We start from the raw sequence: 14,912 nt of genomic DNA on the forward strand, positions 1-14,912 counted from the left end.
CGCCGTAACTTGCATAGACGGAGATTACAACCAAGCTGCTATTAGCTCAATTAGCTGCTATTTGAAAAAATGGCGGTCACAAGTTTCTGTTCGTCTTGTTGGTCACGGTAACCCCGCCCCCAGCCCCTGACGCAAGCGGTTCTTACTTCTAGACCAGCAATGTTTTGGTGCTACTTAAACCAAACCTGCCAAGTGTGAACACACCAAAAAGAAGATGCTATTTAATATATAGTCTTAGTATAAATATTGATTTTAATATAAATATAAGTGCAGAACTGGCTCGAGTTTGGAATTGTTTGCATGTGCATGACGTTATAAGCACTGGCACAGACAAATATACTACACAGATACATTTAAAAATTCAGGTTTCAGCATATTTCAGCAATATTTTGTCACTACTTCATTTTATTGTATTCAGTCCACTAGTACTTAATCCATTTGTGTTGGGACTGCTTGAATCATTTTTGCTGCATTAACTGATAACTAGGCAGTGGATTTTAGTTCCTGCATGCTTTTCATAAAACTGGATTAAGAATGAACTTATTCTCAAAATGTGTGTGTTAGTCTGTGATTACATGCAATGCGTTTGCAGTCGTATTGTGCTGCGTTACGAACGTGTGTCAGACTGTCAGGTGATGGCAGTGGATCCCTCTAGTGGCGCAGCTTTGTGTCATTTCCACTTTGAAGAGCTAGTCTACAGGCAAAGTACCTGGTTCATTGACATCAAATATAAGAATCTCAGTATCTAAATGTAGTATCGCCCTCAGAATGACAGATCTCAGTCCACAACACATACAAATGTGACACATCATTATTTTAATACCTTTATTTTATTTAAATTAGAAACAAAAGTTTGATCAAAAAAGTTGACATAAATAACATCATTGTAATTCACATTTCAATAAGTTACAAAGTTTTACAATTGTTTTAATGTATTTCTTTAAAAAACAGGAAAACCAAAAGACCTCACCCCAAACCATGTTTTTCAAATATGAATAAATTGATAAATAAAAAGATAAAATATTAAAACTTGCCCCCTTATGTCCCCTTAAAAAGTAGAAATCTTACGATGTTTTTTTCTAACAATAATAATCATAATAATAATAATAATAATACTGTAACTATCATCATTGCTTTAATGCAAACTATTCTTATTTCCTTTTTTTAAATAGATTATTTTAAGCTTAATTATTTAAACCTGATTATGGTCATTTACTGTGGCTGGTCTTCTCTCTTTTATTTTTAACATATATATTTTTTTTGTTTTGTATGAAAAATGATACTTTTTTGTATTTGTAGAGCTAAGAAGGTCCATAGGAAGTAGCGTGTTTTTTGTGTTAATACTCTTGACATCTTTCCGTAACTGTGTGTGCTTGTGTGTTTGAATGCGTGTGTAATTTATGTACATGATTTTTTTTATTTGTCCTTTGCATATTCACACATGTGTGTCTGTGTGTGCAAGATAACAAACATCTCACGTTAGCAATTTAACCTGTGCAGCTCAACACCTGGCGTCCGTCTGCTATGTGAATGCTTCAATAATCTCCATCCTGAGAGAGAGAGAGAGAGAGAGAGAGAGAGAGAGAGAGAGAGAGAGAGAGAGAGAGAGAGAGAGAGAGAGAGAGAGAGAGAGAGAGAGAGAGAGAGAGAGAGAGAGAGAGAGAGAGAGAGAGAGAGAGAGAGAGAGAGAGAGAGAGAGAGAGAGAGAGAGAGATTAATTGCATTACACTGATTTAGCATTTGTTCAATGTTCCACTTTGCTGTCTGTCTGCTTGCTGGATCACAGGCAAAAACCACCTTGGACAAGGAGCAGACAGTGACTCAGCTTTCAGTGTGAATCGCTGTTTCATCAGGTACCATAAATGAGAATTACAGCACCCACAGCTTCTCTGCCATGTTAGATGAACTTCCAAAGTACTCCCACTCTTTCCAGTCAAGTGACTCCTGCGACGGTTCTTATAATGAATCGAAAAGATTGTTGCTGAGTCATTGTTGCTGTGTCGGGCTGGTCACGATGCTCAAACAATCAGATCAATGTTTTACAGAGACATGGTGTTCAATATACAAATGTCTCTCCATATTAATCTGAGAAATGAGAAAGTATTTTGAGAGGGATAAAGTTACACACTTCAGCATTGAGGAGGTGAAAGGGCCAAACCTGACCTAAAACCTAAAGAAATGTGAACCTCAGAAGACCAGCCGTCAAACATCTCAGATATGGCATATCAAATGTGCTTTCCACACGCAAACACACACACACACACACACTGTCCATGCAAGTCACAGTGAAGCTCAAGCCTGCTGCATGTGTGCTCTGGAGATCATGTCTATATATTTTGCACATTTATGCGCACATGTGTTTGAATGTGTGTGTGCGATTAGATTGACTTATGAGTGCTTCTCATTGCAGCCAACATGCATCACTCACAGCAACTGGAAACAGGAATTCTGGGAACTTGCTGTAGAACTGAACACCTCTTTTGGAGTACAAACACAATGGCTATAAAAATGAGGTTCACTGATTTGTGATATGTATAGCATCTTCCCCAGAATTGCTGTATTGCTCGTGTTTCCTCCATTCAGGAACTTTCACTGCACTTCCTGTAACCCTCACTATCAAGTGAAGCTCAGGCAGACCCACGATGAAGAAGATTATACTTCACCCAAAAAGAGAATTTTTTTTATTAATCCTCATGTTTTTCTAAATCTGTATGCTCTTTCATGACATGTCAACTTTGGCTTCAGACGACGTAAATATAGTGCAGAAGTCAAATGTTTTACTTTTATGGTACTTTTTGGAACTTTACACAGTTATTAAACTGAACTGAATCAACATTGAACCGACTCGAGCTGAATAAAAATACTAATGAATTTTACAGTTATTGAACTGAACTGAATCAACATTGAACTGACTTGAGCTGAATAAAGATACTAATGAATTTTACAGTTATTGAAATGAACTGAATCAACATTGAACTGACTCGAGCTGAATAAAGATACTAATGAACTTTACACAATTATTAAACTGAACTGAATCAACATTGAACCGACTCGAGCTGAATAAAGATACTAATGAACTTTACACAGTTATTAAACTGAACTGAATCAACATTGAACTGACTCGAGCTGAATAAAGATACTAATGAACTTTACACAGTTATTAAACTGAACTGAATCAACATTGAACTGACTCGAGCTGAATAAAGATACTAATGAACTTTACACAGTTATTAAACTGAACTGAATCAACATTGAACCGACTCGAGCTGAATAAAAATACTAATGAACTTTACACAGTTATTAAACTGAACTGAATCAACATTGAACCGACTCGAGCTGAATAAAAATACTAATGAACTTTATACAGTTATTAAACTGAACTGAATCAACATTGAACTGACTCGAGCTGAATAAAGATACTAATGAACTTTACACTGTTATTGAACTGAACTGAATCAACATTGAACTGACTCGAGCTGAATAAAGATACTAATGAACTTTACACTGTTATTGAACTGAACTGAATCAACATTGAACCGACTCGAGCTGAATAAAAATACTAATGATCTTTGCACTGTTATTGAACTGAACTGAACCAACATTGAACCGACTCGAGCTGAATAAAGATACTAATGAACTTTACACTGTTATTGAACTGAACTAAAAATACATTGAACCGACTGAATAACGACTGTCTTCTGTAGAGCTGCTTTACAGCTGGATTTTATGCATAATTTTGTATTCCTGTTTATTAGAAGCTGCTTTTTAAACAACCTGTAACGTATAAAGCGCTACAGAAATAAAGGTGAAGGTTATTTTATGAGAAAGAGCAGCATGAACATTCCTCCAAATATCTTCTTTTGTGTTCCAAAGAAGAAATAAAGTCATACAGGTTTGGATCAACATGAGGGTGAGTAATCGATGACAAAATGATCATTTTAGGCTGAACTATCCCTTTAATCACATCTGAATTTACCAGTTATGCTCTTATGTTATATGATATACATTCTGAATATTTTACATCGTTCATCTTCATGTCTCACACCCAAATGAAAAGCACTAATAATTATAAGTACACTATTTATAGCACACACTAGGAAAAGTTTAAAAAACGGATCAATAACAAACTGCAGTCACAACGTTCACTGCAGGAATCATCATAGAAATAGAGTGAGAGGGTTGCGCAGCGTGTAGTTAATTTACAAACAAACTGAAAAATTAGTAATTTATCAGAGAAATCAAATTCACAAATGCATCAAACAGTCCCATCGTAGCCACGGCAGAACGGCATGCAGCCCACCTCATGGCCAGTCGCCGGGGGCAAGGGTACAAAAACAAACAATGTTGCTAGGGCAATCCAAACATAGGCAATTGCCAACGGCAACTAGACAGGCCAATCAACTTACTACAACTTCAGAGGTAGTGGATTATGGTTGCTAGGTAACCATAGCCAGGGTCTCCCGTCATTTATGATTGGCCGTTTGGACCTTGTTGTGTGGTTTGTGATTTTCATAGAGAGAATACAAAGAGAGAATACCATGTCTACCATTGTTCAGACAAACAGATAGTCGGCCCCAAACTCAGGCTGGTCGTGATGATCAAACAAGCAGATATTTCGAAGCAGATTAAATTGTGTGCACGATTTATTAATTTGTTCCCTCGATTTCCCTAAATTGTGCACAATTTAGCCTACTATTTTTTTCCTGCATGTCACGTGCACGCTCCGTATATTCTGACAATAAACAGGAGTGTTTATACAAAAAAATATACAGCTTTAGTTAGGTGTTATGACTTTTTTTTCTCTCATTTATCGATGATTACTGATTACACCTGAGACACACTTATGCTTTAATTATGCTTTTAAAGCCTCATCTATGGCTCAAGACAACCCTTGTGAAAAAGACGTGTGCATAATTGGACTGAATGTGCTCTTATAGTGTACTTCAAATCTTAAGTATATATTTTTTAAAACTGTACTTGCAGATAATTTGATATTAATGAAATAAGTGCACTCAAAGTATATGTACTATGACTATATTTCTTAATATACTTATGTACACTTTTTTAAACCTGCAATTAACAGTCAAATTAAAAGTTTTACTTCTTTAAATCATTTTGTTTTAATGATTTACACTTATTTTGATGTATTGACTAACATAATAAAACATGTAAAATATTTGTGTTTCATCTAACTAGTGTTTTATTCAAAATTACATTTAAAGTGAATATATTTGGTAACACTTTACAATAAGTTTTCATTAGTTAACATTAGTTAACTACTTTATTAAACATGAACTAAGAATGAGCAATAAAAAGCATTTATTAATATTAGCATTTACTAAAGCATTATTAAAATCATTATTAATGCACTGTGAACTAACATGAACAAACTATGAATGACAGTATTTTTATTAACAAACATTAACATCGATTAATAAATACTGTAATAAATGTATTGCTCATTGTTAGATCATGTTAGTTAATGCATTAACTAATGATAACAAATTAGACATTGACCTTGACAACATTCCATTGTATGAAAAAAAAAAAAAAAATACCATGGGAGTCAATCTTGCCCCACAACTGTTTGGTTACCAACATTCTTCAAAATATCATCCTTTGTGTTACACAGAAAGAACAAAGAAATGTATACAAGTGTGGAACAACTTGAGGGCGAGGAAATTATGACAGAATTGTCATTTTTGGGTGAACTACCCCTTTAAGTGCAAACTGAATGTGATGTGTATTATTTCCATAAAAAGTGTGTTTTTAAATGTGTGCTCAAGTCTACTTCTTTTTCACAAGGGATAATTAACCATTTTATTCCTATTCACTTTTATAAGTATGTGTTTAGCATCCTTATACAGACAAACCCCTGCAGAACTCTAACCTCGTATCCACTTTCTCTTTCATTTTCATCTTCTCCGTTTTTTTATTATATCCTCCTTTTGCATGTTCACTTTTAAGTAAACAGTAGATCTCTCTCTTTGTAAAGGTTTTAGAAAGTCTGTCCTCTCTTACCAGTCTCTGTCTCAGTAGGGTCTGTTGGCATCTTTTGGCCGTTTCAGCTGCACTTTGAGTCTTTTCATGCCGATCTGAAATCCGTTCATGGCCTGGATGGCCGTCTGAGCACTCGCTGGGTTATCAAAGCTCACAAAGCCTAAGAGAGAGAGAGAGAGCAAAGACAAAGAAAAATGTTCAGTGTCCATGTAAAACTCACCATTGTGATGCAAGAGTGCTGTGGGTGTTCGCAAGAGTGTTGCTATACAGTTGCTAAGGTGCTCTGATTGGCTGTTAGAGTGCATTGCCATGCAGCTGCTTGAATGTGGTAGTCAAGTCACATTTGTTAATATAGTGCTTTAAACAATACAGATTGTTTCAAAGCAGCTTCACATTAATAAACAGGAAAATAACTAGGTAACACTTTATTTTACAGTGTCCTTTTTACACATGTTACATGTAGCTAGTAATTACTATAAATTGTGCATTATTACTGTACATGCAACTAACCATAACCATAAACCAAACCCTAACCCTACAAGTACATGAAGTTAATTAATAATTCTCTGCACTTAAATGCATAATTACACTGTAACATGGACACTGTAAAATGAAGTGTAACTGCTAACTGTCAATGTTGCAAAGTTCATCAATTATTAATACACAAATCTTATGCCGCTGTAAAGCAGCTCTAGCGAAGGCAATAGTGTCATTATTCATCCGATAGTACAGTCAGATCGATAATAGTTCTATTGTGCACCAGAGTTTGAAGGTTAGTATTACGAACACATACGTTTTCTCATTCTTACCGAAGCATTTGCTTTGATTGGTGGCTCGATCGACAAAAACTTTTGCAGAAATGACGTTACCGAATGGTAGAAACATCTGGAGCATTTCAGAGTCAGTGAACTCTTGAGGTAAATGGTAAATGAAGATGTTACACCCCTCAGGACCTGCATCACACACATTAGACTCAATGTAAGCTTTATAGACAGATATAATCATGATGAGAAACAGCTCACATGCAATGATTTATAAAAAATATATATTTCTTGAAAAAAAACCCAATGATTTGCCTCCATACCCCTGAGTAAAAGAAGTGCACTTAATTGTATTGAATGTGTACTTCAAATCTTGAAAGTATATGAACTGTACTTGCAGATAATATAATATTAATTAAATAAAAGGCCACTTAAGTGCACTTAAAGAGAGACACTTTCATGACTATAAGTGCGTTTCATTCGACCGTAAGTGGACTTCACGGGGTATTCCACCATCTTAAGAGAGATCACAATCCGAAGGGAGCGAACATGTTCAGTTCGAAGGGCACTGCAAACGGCGTAGGGAATAAGGGAACATCGATACATCACTTCACACGAAGTGGAGAGCAAAATCCCCCTATTTATGAATGGTTGCGGTGATGAATGTTACATTTTCATAGTCAATCATATGAATATGTAAATCAATTAAAAGTGCTGAGAAGCAGCTGAGGCGCTGTAATTTTGTATTTGACTTCATTTACCTCAGGAGTGTTTATGCATCTGCACGCGGGACAGAAAGCGCTAGATTAGGCCATGGACCATAGATTAAGAACACATTTATACATAGTTCACTTCAACGGATATACCGTGTTCAGGGTTTAGGGAGCAGTGAACACTGCGTAGGGACCCTGTCGAATGGAACGCACCAGATGTTTCTTAACCCACTTAAGTGCACTTATAACATGTGCACTTTGTAATAATATCAAATTAAAAGTTTTACTTTGAAGTACATTTTAAATCATTATGTTTGGTCGTGCTTTAAAGAAGTACACTTATTTTGATGTGTTGTCTAACATAGGAAAGGACATGTAAAGTACTTGATTATAATTTTAACTGTAGTGTGTTACTCGATATTTCATTTAAAGTTAATATAAATGTACTAAATTACAACTTCATTAGTACAAATATATTTAAATACAAGGCATACAAGTTTCAGTAGAAAAGGCATTAAAGGATATTTTTGTTTACCATAAATGCGTGTCAGTATTCTGGAGTACACTTTAACCATATTCCAAATTAATAGAAGTAATTATGAAATTACATTTAAATATGTACTTAATTACTTTAAGTCCAGGTAATTGCATTTAATATAAACTGAAACTGTGATACATTTTTATTTAATTGCAATTAACAGGCATTTCAGTGTCCGAAAACAATACATTCAGTTCACACTCAAGTATGTTGTTTTAAAGTATATTTCCATAATAAGTACTTAAAAGTATGGTAAAGTGTACTTTTACTTCACAGGGTACAGTCTAACTTCTGAGGACGTATAAAAACACTGTGTCTGAAATTGAATACTTCCCTGCTATATGGGGACAGATTTACTAACAGCTCCAGCGCAAACCCTCTTTTGGTGTTAAAAAACTACTGTCAGGATTTACTAAAGACACGCAGTGAATAATTAGCACTGAAAAGGCTGGACATGGATATTTTTACACATGCATTTGTAGGAGTTTCCATTTCAGACGCAAACTTTATGGGAGGAGAGTATTTAAATGAATCACGCAAGGTGATTTACTAAGGTTTGCGCTTGTCAATTTACTGGTATTTGCGCCATTATTTACCGGCCAAAAAAAGCCCGTCTTAAACGAGACGCTAATTTAGTTTGGTAGATTGTGTTGGTCATTATGGAAATGATCCAGTGCTTTTCTGGAATTGCTCTTTCACACTTATTTGCCCTGTTTGGTAAATCTGGCCCATAATATGCAAAGAACAGTACGGCAACAGAGTAGTATGTCAGAATACATATGTATTGTATGTCAGAACAGTAAGCGAAAGGTACCCGGATGACCTACTATTTCCACCGAGATTCGATAGACACTTTACTATCCCATGAGGCACCGGGAGAGTGCCCTACACACATGAACTACACACATTCATACTATATAGAACGTATTCTGTAACATTCTGCGAAGTATGTTTTTAAATCAAACCAATGGACTATAAAGTATGCGATTTCGGACGCAGTGAATATGTCCTTATTTTTTTAACAGGAAATGAAATCACCTTCTCTCTGTTGCTGGGTTTGTTGCTGGGCAACCAGGGTGGGTTGCTGTAGAAACGGCTGGCTGACCAATCCATACGCAGTCGGATAGGCTGCTGTGAGACACAGAGTTTGACACATGCTGAATCAGAGAGACAAAGGCTGATCCGACACAAAAGCCTGTGCGTGAGAGATGCAGCTGCTGTCACCTGTGTAATGCTGCATGCCCGCGTACGCCTGCTGGAGCGGATCTAACTGAAGAGCTGGACTCTGGGCTGGAGAGACCATGAGGACAAAGCATTTAGCATATTCTGAATACATGCGACTGGTTCCTGTGTATGCAAAACTCACCGCCAAGATCTAAGAGGATTGTGGGTGGTTGATATGCAGTTGCTAGAGTGTTCTGGCTAGTTGTTGTTAATTCAAGCCTTCCCAAAGCATTAGGGATTCTCACCTTGATATGGATGAACACCATTGGTGTAGATTTCCAATGCTGGCTGTCCATTGGTGGTTGCCGGGACGTGACTATAGCCGTTCACTCCAATTGGTGGAGGCAGAGCCGACAAAGGTGTTGCCGCCATAGTGGGAGGGGTGTTTGCACCTGTAGCCAATCACAGAGCAGCGAGGAGTTTAGACTGACAAGAGCGCTAAACACTGGCCCTGGTCCAAATGAAACCCTAAGTCTGATAGAGGTTTGCAGCAGAGCTCGCCTCGGTGCGCATTAAGGGCGCATATCGGTTGCTAAAGGAAACCTAAAATGACAAACTAGACAACCTACGGTCCTGTGGACCATTGTAAGTCCACAAGACAGCAAGTGAATATGAAAAGTGCCATTTGGCCACTGAGCTCTTTGCATAAAGACCATTGTGCTGAATGTGCACTTGTAGTGTACTTCAAATCTTAAAAGTATAATTTTAAAAACTGTTCTTGCAGATAATATAATACTAATGAAATAAAAGGCCACTTAAGTGCATTTAAAGAGAGTACACATTCATGACTATTTTTCTTAACACACTGAGGTAGATTTTAAATCGCTAAGCATTAATACTCTTTTGTCCTGCTTTACAGAAGTACACTAATTGTTATGTGATGACTAGCATATCAAAAGACATGTCAATTACTTGTGTTATTCGATATTTCATTTAAAGTTATTATTGTCATGATTCCCTTGTGTGGACTTTTGTTATTTTCCTGTTCTGTGTCATGGTTTGTAGTTGTCTGTGTCATCCTTTGTCATTTTTCTTGTTGATTAGTTCCTGATTGTTCCCCGGTGTGTCTTGTTTGCCAATCTCCCCTTGAGTGTATAAATACCCAAGTGTTCCTCATGTTCTTTGTCTGGTGTTGTCCTTTCTTGGATGTTTCGTTTCAGTGTCTGGATTTTCCTGTGTTTGGATTATTTGGATTTTGTTCTTTGCCTGGTTTCTTGTAATGCTCTGCCTGGATTTACTTCCTGACTGTTTTATTAATAATAAATGTCAAACTGCACCTGAATCCAATGCCCTGTCATTACTGAAAAACCAACCGTTACAATTATTCTCATCATCACTGCAAATGTGTGGGCTAATTACAAATATATTTAAATACATGATCTACAAGTTTCAATATAAATGACATTTAAGTATATTTTAGTTTACCATAAATGCATGTCAGTATTCGGCAGTACACCATATTTCAATTGATAGAAGTAATTTTGAAATTACACACAAAGCTGTACTTAAGTCCTTAATCAGTGGGTGAAAAGCACTCTAAAGTTAAGCTAATTGCATTTTATATCAATTTAAACTATAATACATTATTTAATTGTTAATATTGTAAAGTACTATTCTTCTGTAGTTCTTCTGTAATGCTGCCAGTAATGGTGGTAATTACCAGAAGAGGGTGTGAGTGGTGTGAGGATGCCGTTTGCATTGAGTGCCGCCATGTGCTGCATCTGCAACCCTGCAACTGTTGCAACGGGTGACAAGTAGGCGGACTGGGCCGCCAGCGCCTGTTGCTGAACCAGCTGCGACAGACAGAGGAGAGAGTTAACGCTGGACAACTTCAACATGTGGTTGAGTCTTCAGTTCACTTGCAAGCTAAATCCACAATGACTGTCATTAGTAATGGAAAGGACATGCAAACTCAACAGTATAACGGAGTACAGTATTGTGCAGGGATTGAGTAAAGCTTACGTGAAATATTGGATAAAGGGCTTAAGCTATGAGAATTCATCATAAATAAAAATGTAATTACTGATATTTGTAAAGATAATACTCCAAAGACTAAAATAAACAAGACACTTGAATACTTGGGTGTTCAAAAGCACTTTTGACACAGTGGACATAAAAAAAAAAAGGATTTTAAAACACACTCTCATTATTAGTTTATAACAATGTCTGTATATACTGTACATACAACTGTATACACAAACAGGGGAATAAACATAACCATTTCAATAATTACTGTGTACAATTATTATTATTATTATTGTGGTTATAAAGGAAAAGCCGTTAGCCTCATAGCATAATTGCCTAAGTCATTTTTTTTTTAAATATCACTTAGGCAATTATGCTATGAGGCTAATACCTTTCAAAAATTTGGGTTGGTAAGATTTTTTGAAATAAGTCTGTTATATGCTCACTACGGCTACATTTATATGATCAAAAATACAATAAGAACAGTAATATTTTGAAATATTAATACGATTTAAAATATATTGTGAATATATTTAAAAATGTAATTTATTCCTGTGATCAAAGTTGAATTTTCAGCATCATTACTCCAGTCTTCAGTGTCACATGATCCTTCAGAAATCATTCTGATATGCTGATTTGCTGCTCAAAAAACTATAAATGATAATAATCATGTTAATAATGTTGCTCATCTTGCTACATGGAGAGACTACATGAAATATTTCTACTTTAAAATGTATGTCACAGGCACACCTAGTGAAGGAAAATATTTATTAACCATAGACATGGAATATAGAAAATTTATTTTAATTACATTTTTTTCACTACTGTGTGTGTGTGTGTTTACTCACTGCTTGTGTGTAGGCATTGTATGCGTTAAAGTTGAGCGTCACTGGACTGAAGACGCCGAGCTGTGAGGCGACCTGCTGCATACGCCGAACACCTCTCTCCTTCTCTGTGTCTGCAAACTTCACCACCAGACTGGAGGAGGCGCCCTACAGACAGACAGACAGACAGGCGGACAGACAGACAGACAGACAGACAGACAGACAGACAGACAGACAGACAGACAAGACAGACAGACAGGCGGACGGACAGACAGACAGGCGGACAGACAGACAAGAAAGACAGACCGACAGACAAGACAGACAGACAGACAGACAGGTGGACAGACAGACAGACAGACAGACAGACAGACAGACAGACAGACAGACAGACAGGCGGACAGACAGACAGACAGACAGACAGACAGACAGGCGGACAGACAAGACAGACAGACCAACCGACAGGCGGACAGACAGACAAACAGGTGGACAGACAAGACAGACAGGTGGACAGACAGACAGACAGACAGACAGGCGGACAGACAAGACAGACAGACCAACCGACAGGCGGACAGACAGACAGACAGACAAGACAGACAGACAGACAGACAGACAGACAGACAGACAGACAGACCAACCGACAGGCGGGCGGACAGACAAGACAGACAGACCAACCGACAGGCGGACAGACAAGACAGACAGACAGACAGACAGACAGACAGACAGACAGACAGAGTTAACCGCTGACAGGAGAGCAGGAGGAGATGCATGCTGCATCTCAATTCACCTACTTCTACTATGCCCTAAAAGTATGTACTCTTTTTGTGAAGAAAAAGTACATACTTTTGAGTGTGTAGCAGAAGAGCAGACAAGCTTTGGGACATACTATCACGTCATAAAATTGTCTTTAACGGTTTCTCTCTGTCGCTTAGCCACACGCATCCTGTCATGTAAACTGACCTGTCAATAATCTAATCAAAGATAAAATCCTCCACATTTAATTTAATTTAATTTGCTACTGTATCGGATAGAAATGCAGCATCACACTGATCTGCCAGTCACGGGTCTTTCATGCAAAGACTCTCCTCATATTGATGCATAACGATGCATTTAAAAGTTAATGGCCAAACAGATCTTTAGAAAAGATCACGTTGTTGTTGCAGATGAAATATGCCACGGATAACATTACATAAATATATTTTATCGCCTTACATGTTGATTATTAGTCACTCAAACCCCTTTATCTAAACCTCTCTACTTAACCGTCGGTCGCACACATCTGCCATGTTTTATAGTTTTCTGAACACTTTTTCCTTGTATTTGTAGTTCTGAACTGGATCTGGAACAATATTAGCTGTTATAGTGAGCAAGGATCCACAGTTCGAGAATCTACCGGAAATAGTAGACCATCTGGCATCTGGCATACTCTTTTCAACATACTATGCTTTGGGACACACTTATTTTAATCTCACATACTGTTTAGGATGGATAGTATGGACACTGAGACGCAGGGAATGAGAGGAGAGAGGAGAGACACTCACAGGCAGAGTCCGGCTCCCGTGAAGACTGTTAATGGCAGACTGGGCCTCAGAGTGACTCTGGTACTTCACAAACGCACAACCTGTGAAAACAACATAAACATCAGACTGAGTTTGTGTTTGTTAACACACAGTCTCCCACGCATGTGTACGTGTTTGTTAACAGACCTTTGCTGGTGCCGTCAGGTCCTCTCAGCACTGTGCACTCATCGATGCTGCCGAACGGTTCAAACATCTTCTTCACGTCCTCATCAGACTGTTGCTTTCCCAACATCCCCACAAACAGCTTCCGGTCCTCTGAAAAGAGGGAGAGAGGGAGAAATGGTCATGATCAGTTATTCAACATCATGGACCTGACTTTAATAAACTCCAGGTTTATTAGAGGTATCAGTTTAGTCAACAAAGCCACAGTCCCGTCAGCCTCCAGCAGAGGGCCGGATGAGCCGACTATAATATGAACTCTGTGTGAGTGTGGGTGTGTTGTGTTTTGCTGCATTTACATTTTAAAAGCATTGATAGGGTCAGTTTAACAAATCTTTTTCACTGCTGAAACATCCTTTTAGATTGTTGGTGATATTCAATGTAGTCTATTTTATTCCAAATTTAGCAAACATTCGAACTCACAGGCCTGTAATTACACATTCAACATGTACATCTGCTCTACACTCTTCAAAATAAAAGGTTCCCTGAAGATCCTGTAACAGCCATGGAAACTTTCCATTGCACAAAACTGAAAAATACTGCATCAACTAGAATATTGATAACTCATAAATGCTTTCTAGAATGGCAATTTATCAATGTATTATGAATAATTTACTGTAATTGTGAGAATAACATGTAATCATGTAATCAATGAAAAGTAACTGTAGTCTAATTACTGTCACGTTATGTCTGAGTTTTTAGTTTAGTTTGAGTTGTACTGTTAGGCTATGTTCACACTGTCAATCCAAATCTGATTATTTGTATATCCGATTGGAATCTGATCTAAAATTATTGACTGCCAACACAGTGTATCACAACTGTTCATATCTGTTTTTGTGTGTAGGAACCATAGGAGGCTGGTCTCGTTTATATTGTCATTTTCTGCTCGTCCGGCACTTTGTAACAATACAACCTTGTTTCTGTAGCGACATTCAATGTTTCCTATAACAACGAATCCGAAAATCCGATCATAGCGCTCAGACTGAAACGCATTTTCTATTCAAACGCGATTTGAATAGAATTTCAAACCACATATTAATGTAGCTCTAAATGTATTTGTATTTCACGTGATTTTTTTATTGTTGCCGTTCACACTTGCTAAATCTGATCGGATTTCAATCGGATATGCACAAAAATTGGATTTGGACTGA

General features: G+C 37.3%; 1 protein-coding gene across 5 annotated transcripts in view; it reads right to left on the reverse strand.

The window, feature by feature from the left end:
• Positions 1–1,267: 1,267 nt before the first annotated feature.
• celf3b (cugbp, Elav-like family member 3b) overlaps positions 1,268–14,912 on the reverse strand; it is a 42,747-nt gene continuing 29,102 nt past the window's right edge. For 2 of the 5 annotated variants that reach the window (XM_084385173.1, XM_084385174.1), the window contains exons 5-14: positions 13,729–13,857; positions 13,564–13,643; positions 12,050–12,193; positions 10,897–11,029; positions 9,482–9,628; positions 9,237–9,302; positions 9,051–9,143; positions 6,810–6,953; positions 6,022–6,160; positions 1,268–1,550 (exon numbers count right to left, since the gene is read on the reverse strand). In XM_084385173.1, coding sequence (XP_084241299.1) covers positions 6,033–6,160; positions 6,810–6,953; positions 9,051–9,143; positions 9,237–9,302; positions 9,482–9,628; positions 10,897–11,029; positions 12,050–12,193; positions 13,564–13,643; positions 13,729–13,857 — 1,064 coding nt within the window. In that variant the 3' untranslated portion in view covers positions 1,268–1,550; positions 6,022–6,032. The remainder of the gene's footprint in view (positions 1,551–6,021; positions 6,161–6,809; positions 6,954–9,050; positions 9,144–9,236; positions 9,303–9,481; positions 9,629–10,896; positions 11,030–12,049; positions 12,194–13,563; positions 13,644–13,728; positions 13,858–14,912) is intronic. The other 3 variants (XM_084385176.1, XM_084385177.1, XM_084385175.1) reach the window with 2 other exon arrangements.

Source organism: Rutilus rutilus, assembly GCF_951802725.1.
Source record: "Rutilus rutilus genome assembly, chromosome: 17".
Taxonomy (NCBI): domain Eukaryota; kingdom Metazoa; phylum Chordata; class Actinopteri; order Cypriniformes; family Leuciscidae; genus Rutilus; species Rutilus rutilus.